General features: G+C 49.1%; 1 protein-coding gene across 5 annotated transcripts in view; it reads right to left on the bottom strand.

The window, feature by feature from the left end:
• The window catches only part of Marc2 (mitochondrial amidoxime reducing component 2), a 34072-nt gene extending 24747 nt beyond the window's left edge, over positions 1–9325 (bottom strand). The window contains exons 1-2 of one of the 5 annotated variants that reach the window (XM_021160299.2): positions 8918–9325; positions 3377–3550 (exon numbers count right to left, since the gene is read on the bottom strand). In XM_021160299.2, the coding sequence (XP_021015958.1) occupies positions 3377–3550; positions 8918–9033 (290 nt within the window). In that variant the 5' untranslated portion in view covers positions 9034–9325. Of the gene's footprint in view, positions 1–3376; positions 3551–7439; positions 7529–7634; positions 8001–8432; positions 8559–8917 lie in introns of those variants that run through there. The other 4 variants (XM_029475991.1, XM_021160133.2, XM_029475992.1 and 1 more) reach the window with 4 other exon arrangements.
• Between the last annotated feature and the right edge of the window lie 98 nt (positions 9326–9423).

A 9423-nucleotide genomic window follows, 5' to 3' on the forward strand; every position in this document is an offset into this window, starting at 1 on the left:
AAAAAAAAAAAAAAAAAAAAAACCCAAACTATGGCCATCGTGGATCATTCTCGGGATGGAACAGAACATGGTATGTTATCTAAAGGGTAGCATCCTCCATACCCTGTCCAACTACTTCATCATCTGCCTCCTCCTTCTTAGCTTTGGGGTAGCCTTTGTAAGAAACTGGCAAAATGTATCCTGAATTCCGTAAGGCTCGCAAAGGAACTGAACCCAAGAAAGAGGCTGTGAATGTCGAGCCACAGTTGGTGGGTCAGAACTCAGGCCTTCGCTAGCATCTGAAGTGAGAGGCAGTCTCCAGAGACCAGTCCTTACCCTGTGGGATCTGAGGTTACCTCATGGCAGATGGTGCTACCCTTAGACTGTGGGACACCAGCTGGTGTGCACTGGAGAACTAACTGGTCATTGGGGGAGAAACACCCAGACACTTAGAGCTGGCTGAAGTTTCATGGCCAGTGATACAAACGCCCCCTTTCTTTTCTGTGTCACATGACCTCTCACTGCTTTCTCTTTTTAGTTACAAAGAAATAAAACTTGTATTGGACTGTTTGTGGACAGTGTCATTTTCCTCTCTTCTTCACTTTTAGGAAAAACAAACCTTAAGTCTGTCCACGAAGACAGCCAATACTTGTGGACTTGGCTCAGCTGCACTGAAATTTCAAGTTAAAATAAAAGCTGGTCTTTGAAGCTAGACCCCAATGGCTGTTTGCTAAGTCTGAAGTCTTTCCTCCTTCCTCCTCCTTTAAAAGACTAGCAGCAGGCTCTTTAAACTGTCTCAGCCTGTAGGCCAGCATGGCCTTGAACTCACAGTCCTTTTGTCCTGACCTCCCAGGTACTGGATTGAGGGCACGTGTCTCCATACTCCACTTACACATGGCATTTTTAATCAACATGAAATCGGTGATCATCAAGAAACACTACCACTGGCCTATAAATAATTGGTCTAAACATTTTAACACTGGCAAGGAGATGGCTCATGGGTAACGGCATCCGCTGCCAAGTCTGACAACCTAAGTTCAGTCTCGGGGATCCACATGCTGAATGGTGAACGGAGAGAACTAACTCTCTCAAGTTGCCCTCTGACCTCCACAAGATAGCCTCTTCCTACAAGGTCTCTTCTCTTCCCCTCGGCTTCCAGAGAGAGTCTGGGCCTCCCCAGAATTCTGTGTAAACAGGGGAAGACCCTTGCTGCGGGTGACAGTGAATCCCCCAAGGAACACAGCCCCATCACTCTCCACAAGTAAGCACACACAATCTTTCAGCTTCGATATAAGAGGCACGGCTAATTTTTCTCTTCAACACCTGTCATTTGTGGACACTGGTTTCCCTCTCCGCACAGGTGATAAGAGCTCACTAATATGCTCTCTCCCTCCCTCCCTCCCTCCCTACCCCTCTCTCTCTCCTTCCCTCCCTCTCCCTCACCCTCCTTCTCCTCCCATCTCTGTTGGGTGGGGGAATGGGGAATTAAAGTCTGTTTTTCTCCTATGTAAAATGAACTTTGTGATGTTCACTTATGGGCTTACTAAGACAACTAGCCAAAATACTGTCTGTATTCAGCAAGGTAGAGCTTTCAAACTTGGGGAATCAGCAAGCAAGAATGATGGATTTCAGCTCAGACACTCTGAACAAACATAAGACATAAGAGTCTTCCATGAGCCCAGGCACCTTTGGATAGTACATGTTTGCACAAGGTTGAAAAGCTAGGCTGAGCTGTGTGGTACTGCACGCCTTTAATCTCAAACTCAGACTGAGTTTGAGGCCAGTGTGGTCTACAGAGTTCCAAGCCAGCCAGAGATTCACAGTGAGATTCTGACACAAAACAAACAAACAAACAAACAAACAAACAAATAAATAAATAACAACGAAACAAACAAAGAAACCCGGTTCTAACCCAGTGCCTAAAAACAAAAACCTCACCTGGTTACCAGGGATCAAGCATTACAACATTCCACAGCAAAACACTGACGCTTCTGAGACTCCTAACATCAAAGAGCTTTAACCCTCAGCAGCAAAAAGAAAAGAAAAAAGAGGAAGAGGAGGAAGAAGAGGAAGAGGAGAAAGAAAGAAATTCAAGCAAGATCCAGCAGGCCATCAAGAGAGGACCCACACGCAAACAGATGCCAAAGCCTGAGGCCTTGCCTGCCCCTGCCCCTGCCCCTGCCCACACACACACACACACACACACACACACACACACACACACACACCTCCTAAGTCCTCAGTCTCAGGGCTAGACTCTAGGGGCTGAAAAGCTCTAGTGTGCTCATTATCCAGCTCTGAGATCAACTGATAAGGTCACCAGTAACTTCTCTTGCTAGGGTGGCACGCTAAGAACTCTAAACAATGTGTCCCAAGACAGTCGAGCAAGTCAGGGCACTTGCTGTCAAACCAGAAGACCCAAATATGATCCCCAGAACACACACATGGGAGAAGGAAAAGGCCAACTCCTGCAAGTTGTCTCCTGACCTCCACATACACACTGTTGCCTGTGTGCACTGCACACCCACTGCATGTAATTAAGTAATTTTTTTTTCTTAACATAAAGGCCTTTCCAGTTTGAATGGACGGTGACACGCCCTGAACACAGGCACTTGTGTTAACGATGCTTTTAGCTTCACTATCACTGGCCCTCCTATGGCCAGCTACTTCTTGGAGCAATAGTCTTTGTCACATGCGAGCATGACTGGCAAACTCTCCTTTATTGAGTCTTTACCTACGGGGAGTAGAGGTCAGACCTCTAAGCCACACAGCTGCTATTTCCTGGCCTGCTGAAGTTATTCTAACTGGCCAAACCTGAACCCTCCCTTAGGGCAGTCGTCTCTCCTTCTTCACATTACCTCTGGCCAGCCCTAGGCTTCTCTATGTGGTAGCTCTACCTACTTCTAGGAACTCATTAACATAAGTGATAGTTTTCCTATAGGACAGTCATTTCGTCACCTGCAGCTCTCAACCATCCCTGATTAAAACTAACTAACTGAAATTCAGTTTGTGGAGTGAATATCTAACATGTTCAAAGCTCAGGGTTTGATCTCCAGCATCACACAAACTGAGCACGGTGGTAGCGGTCACAAGGTGGTACAGCACTCGGGAGATAAAGACATATAAAGATCAAAAGTCCAAAGTCATCCTCAATTACATTTAAAAAAAGTTAGGGTCAACCTGGGATGTCAGACCCCCTCTCAGAAGTAAAATCTCATCAAAACTCAAAGCTAATCCTGGGTACCCTTAACAGTCCCTCACACTAAGACCCATCCTGGAGACTAACCCTCCTCAGTCTTGTCCTGCGCTGATTTCATCAACTGCGGTTCTGACATGAACTGTAACAAATGCAGGGAAAAGTCAGCTCCATGGCCCCCATCACCCGCAAGCAGAGCACCTGCAGTCGTGGATCTTATTTGAAGAAGGGAGCTTGATAGGCAGAACTATCTGCTCCATGCCTGGAGCTTCCAGCGTCAGGTAATTGTTCTCCAGGGTGATGGAGACCAGCACAAGGCGAGGCTCCTGGCGGGCAGTGATCATGTGTCCGTCCTCCTTCACCACCATCCAGAACCTGCAGAGGCAGATAAACAGGCACACTCAGAACAGCTTCCTCATTTCCCAAGGACTTCCTCTGGCTCTCCCTCACCTCAAAGCCATCCACCCATCCTCTCCGAGAGCTGATAGCAGATCCTGAACATCTGGATGGATCCTGTGATCTAAACGTTGTTGTCCCCAAATGGAGCTCTCTCTAGCACTCAAAGCTACCTTTGCCACCTTAAGATGCAGCAAGAAGCCCTCACTGCATGTGAGCATATGTCCCTAGGATCCCCAGACTTGTTTGTTACTGAATCTCAAATGTACTTTTACAGTCAAAGAAAATAGACTAAGACACCCTGCTTTGGTTAAAACGTCACCCAAGCCTAAACCTTTAACTCTCAGCATTCCCCATGCCCAGACAAGACCCCTATGTACCCAACCAGACACATCATCTCTCGTTATCAGTCCTTCTCTCTGAGCTGAATCATATCAGCTTCCATCCACCCAAAATAGTCCCTCCCACAGCTGACAACAACCCCTCTGCTAGCCCAGGCCACTGTGTAATGACTGAGAACTAACTGCTGAAGTTAAAAGCGGGAGGGGACGCTTAGCAGCTGCCTAGTCATTGTAGCAACTGAAAAGACAGAAGAGGACCACAAGGGAATTCAACCCAGGAACTGCACACCTGAGGAAGTCTCTAAATTAACTGAGGTGAAAAGCCGCATCTGAAATATGGGTGGCGTGCTCCCATGGGCTGGGGTTCTAGACTGAATAGCAAGGACAAAGTTAACTGACCACCAGCCTTCCCTCTCTGTCTCTGCTTCCTGACTGTGGACACCATGAGACCAGCCCCTCACAATCCATCTTCCTTTCATTTGCTTCTTGTCAGGTATTCGTCTCAACCATAAGAACAGTTAACTAAGACAGCTGCCACTTACAACAGACCTCAGCCACCTCCTTAGGATACTTTATCTTGTGCACATAAATAATTCCCCAGGAGCAAATGATCCACTGTGTTCTGCCAGCTCCGAGAGACAGAATGAGCCTAGAAAGTGGCTTTTCATAATCAAGTTACCCCAACTTGGCCTGCAATGAGAGTCAGCACCCTGACTTTACAGCAAAGCACAAGCACGTGGCAGATGGACCAGTGTCACAGCCCAGAGTTCAGAATCCCCACAGTAAACAGCAGGGCCTTGAACACCAGTGGACCAGTGAGGCGGTGCCCAGGGCAAATGAACTAATCTCACTCAAGTTAAAAACTAACTGCCGCTAGGCGTGGTGGCACACACCTTTAATCCCAGCACTTGGGAGGCAGAGGCAGGCGGATTTCTGAGTTTTAGGCCAGCCTGGTCTACAAAGTGAGTTCCAGGACAGCCAGGGCTATACAGAGAAAACCTGTATACCCTGTCTCGGAAAACAAAAAACAAAAAACCAAAACAAACAAACAAACAAAACCCTAACTGCCAACTAGCCAGCAGAGTTGGGTGGGGGCAGGAAAGGCTAAGCCCAGAAGAGGTAGGAAGGGAAAGGTGGGCGATGGGAATAAGCCGGGGAGGGGTGCTCCCTTTATCAATAGGCGATAAATGCGTGCAGAAGAAATAGACAGTTGGCTTCAGAGAAGGGTATGAACGGAGAAAGTGATAGAGTCCGCTGCTGAAGGACGTTTACAAGATCAAGGAAGGAAGCAGGTGCCAGTGTTACCATCTCCCCGGAGGACCTTAAACACTTCACTGCCCAAGGAGCAGAGAACACTAGCCAAACACTCAAAATATGGACACAAACTAAACAAAAGATGTCTTTTCCTCCAGAAAGACCAGTAGTTGTGGTCCTGACTCGGGCAGAAAACAAGGGCCATTAAGCAGAGTCCTAGCCGGAAGCTTGCTTCTGAATATTTCTGAATAATACTGTGTGATACAGGAACGTAAGAAGCGCACAGGAGCAGGAGACCTTGAACAGAGGCCTTTAACCTCCTCCAGTTTGAGTTAACTGTATCACACAGTACTTTCAGAAAAGTGACTGCTGTACTTGCCTAGATCTGAATTCAACCCCCCCCAGAACAGGCTGGGTTTGTGACCCCCCCCAAGACATACTCATCCTGTCCAATACTGTCTTGCTAAACCCACAGGATGGGGACAGTCCTAGCTAGCCCACAAAACCAACCATAGATGGGCAAACTTACAGGACAGGTTTTAGCCCAATGTCTATCACATAACCATTTCTCTGCCTTTCCCTCCGCCTCAAACCACATCATACAGAGAGGAAGCTGATCCTGCTGAGCACGGTGGGACAGGCCTAGAGTCCTAGCACTTGGGAAACAGAAGCAGACGGATCCCTACAAGTTCAAGGACAACCGTATCTACACAGCAAGCCAGAGTTCAGGTCAGTCTGAGCTATGTAGGGAGATCTTTTATTTTAAAAAAAGGAAAAAAATGAGAGAAAGAATGTATTGCTCAAAACGAGAGAAACGATGCAGTTCTATTTACTTTATTGAATCCCCGGGAGCAGAAAAGCAGGGCAAAGGACACCTTTTCTCCCTACACTAGCAACATCACAGGCAAGCCATGATAATCTCAGTGAGGCACACGCCATGCTCTGATGATCTGAGGAAACAGGTTGATTGGTACTGGTTACCTGTGAGATACCCCAGGGTTCCTAGGTAGGAGGAAAGATGCTCACATCTGCCTTGCCTCCTCTGGTTAACACCGTGGGCCTCAGAACCTCTTGAGTGTTGTACAGTATCCAGTACCAGGTACCCAAGGTCTTCCTGACCTGAGATGAGATCTTAACCTCCACACTTTAATAAACTCTAAGCATCTTTCTCACAATGATCTCATGGGAAACCATTTCACTAGAGCAGAACAATCCCCGGGGGATTCTCCACTCTTGCTGATTTCAATTCGCTTGGACAGGGCTGGGACTCTCGAGGAATGATGGTATTTTATTTCATTTTATTTTGTTTCGTTTTATTTCATTTCAGTATACACACAAGTTTTCATATAGCTCAGGCAGGCCTTGAACCCAAATCTACAGCTTCCCTGGGAGTGACCTTGAACTTCTGATCCTCCTGTGTGGAAATGACTGGCATGTGCCACCATGCCTCCCTTGGATGCTGGAGGATAAAATTCAGGGCTTCACAAACCCTTGGCAAACACTCTCTCCTACCAACGGAGCTATATCCCCAGGCCTTCAGTAAATGATAATTTAAACTCAAACTTCCCAGCATTGCAAACATAAGGTGCTGATGAGGAATGGAAAAATCCATGAGCTTCCTGATCTATAAATTTATTCTGTTGCAGAACTAAACTCCTTTTTTTCATTCTAACCTCCTTTATGATTATTTTATACCCGTTTGTGACTAGCTCTCTATCGCCATCTGCCACAACCCCTCCCCCGACCCCCTCCCCACCCTCGGCAAACCTTGTAATTCTGCTCCTTACTCGTTCAAGTGGTCACCAGAACTAGAGAGAAGGCCGATGTTCTTGAAAACGCTCAGCCAATGGCATTTTATATTTCTAGTGTCCCACAGTTAGGAGAGCTGTACGGACAGCTGACAGGGGAGTCTCTCTCCCCCAGGGTTCTAGGAATGCTCCAACTCACTTTTCCAAAACTACTTTAGCCAGAAGCACGGGCTTCGCAGCTAACGGATCAAAGCTCGAGAGCCCAGAGAATTCAGGCAACAAGCCTCAGTTCTGTGAAGCTGAAAGGGGTGGGAGCCGAAATCCAGGCGCTCTGTTTCGCTTTAGAGTACATTTGCATGTGGTAAAACTAAAATTCTCCTCCCAGAAGGCCTCCCCACAGCCATTTTTGCGCTTGCAAACTTAGATTTCAACTTGAACACGCTCGCCAATGTGCACCGTGCTGTAACTGCTGTCAGCTCTTTCCCATATGTGTGTACGCGTTTCCCAGAAGCAACAAACTCTTACTTTCTAGGTTTGGGGAGAACACAGCTTGTAGTACGGAACTCCTCTCTCGACTTACTCCAGGCTCCGGCTCACAAAGTTTGCACTCACCGAGGGGCGCCCGGTTCCAGGTCTCACACTTCCGAGCAGGGATAGGCAAGGCCCCACCTCCCTCGCCCCGGCCCATCCGCGCCGGGTGCAGTGTGGGGCTCGGCGTACCTGTCGCGCACTTTGCCGCAGCGCAGCCCCATGTCGGTGCACTCGGTGTCACACACCGACACCCCCTTGCAGGACTTGATCGGGTAGATCCAAACCTTCGACACCGTGCCCACCTGCTGCAGCTGCCGGCGCCGCCGGGGACGCGTGCGACGCCAAGCTGCGGTCCCCAGCGCCACCGCAGCCAGTCCCAGCGCGGCGACGCCGAGCCAGGTGGACCGCGGCTGCCCAGGGAGGCCGAGGCGAGCCAGAGCCGTGGAGCTGGAGGAACCCATGTTACACTATCCGGGGCAGGCCTGGGCTACCGGGCCGCGGTGGCGAGGCGGGGCTTAAGGCTCCGGGAGTGTGGGAGGAGCCAGGGTTGGCGCAGCCGCACCGCCTGTCAAACTTCTGCTGCTCAAGTCCAGACCAATATCGGCGGAGCCTGGCCCACGCCCATCGCGGGTGACGGCGTGGAGTGGTCACTTTCATTTTACTTTGCCTCTGTCTGCCTTTAAAGCGATCCCTCCCCCATGACTCTTCAACCTGCTACACTCGTTTACCCTTTTGCTTCTAAAAGGAGCACACTCAATTGTGCAAGAAGCTGCTGCACTGAAATGAAGCAGAATGGAGGAATGTTTCCTGGGGACAACTTTGGGATAGGTCTCCCGAAGATCGCGCAACTCTCTGGAACGCTCGGCTTCCACCTCTGCAGGTAGAGAGACAAGACTACTGGCGCGGCTTCTGGCAGCGTGACCTGAGGTTACAGGTACACCAGCCAATTAAGACAGCCCAAGGAAGGGAAAGGCTGCCAGAGCTTACCACTTGCTGTGGCTGAGGTCCGAATAGAGGACTCTGGTCGACTTTTCTCAGACAACGATCTAAACGGAATCCAAATGTCAGGCTTTGGCTAAGAGATAGCACAGCACCAAGTTCAAGATCACGGTGAGCTATGATAGCCAGGACCTGTCTCAGAAGCATCAATGATTAACTCATCAGTTGAAAGCCGCTCAACCCGTAAAGGTCCTGGCTGCCAACACTGAAAACTTGAATTCAGTCCCTTGGAGCCATGTGATAGAAGGGAGGGAACCATTTCTTGAACACAGAGAGAGAGGGGGAGGGAGAAGGAGAGGGGGGCTAGGAGGGGGAGGGGAAGGGGAAGACTGAGACGAGACACGAGAGAGGAGAGGGTGGGAGGTGTACATGGAGAGGCAGAAAGAGGAGACAGGGGGAGAATAAATGCTAAATAAATAAATGGAGAAATGACTCAGTGGTTAAGAGCACCCAGATGGACTCCCAGTACTTACATAGCAGCTTGTAACTGTCTGCAATTCCAGTGCCAAGAGACCCACACTCTCTCTGACCCCTGCAGATAGCTGGAACACAGGTGGTACTCAGGCATACATGCAGGCAAAACATCCATATACTTAAAATAAAAATAAAAATTTTAAAATAGCCAAGGGCTTAGAATGTTGAATTCTTCTTCTGCTGCTTGGACAGTCATCGGAGACAACAGACTTCTGCATGGGAGGACAGACAGGACAGAGCCCCAACCTCTGTAACTGGCAGCCAGCAGAGCAAGTGTGCTTGCTTCTGATAGGTGACACAGACTGAGAGAGCCTATCCATGTAGCATGTGTCCCTCCCCTCTTCTCTGCCCCTTCACTTTCCCTCTGAAAAGCTCAATGCCTACTAGATCTGAGCTCATCCCTGAAAGACCCACAACATGAGGACTCCCCTGTGGTCTCCCTTCCCCCAGCCTGGAACCTGCCTGCTCTAGGGTGGAGCTACCGGCTCATTCGTCCTGCCACGCC

Source organism: Mus caroli, chromosome 1 (assembly GCF_900094665.2).
Source record: "Mus caroli chromosome 1, CAROLI_EIJ_v1.1, whole genome shotgun sequence".
Taxonomy (NCBI): Eukaryota; Metazoa; Chordata; class Mammalia; order Rodentia; family Muridae; genus Mus; species Mus caroli.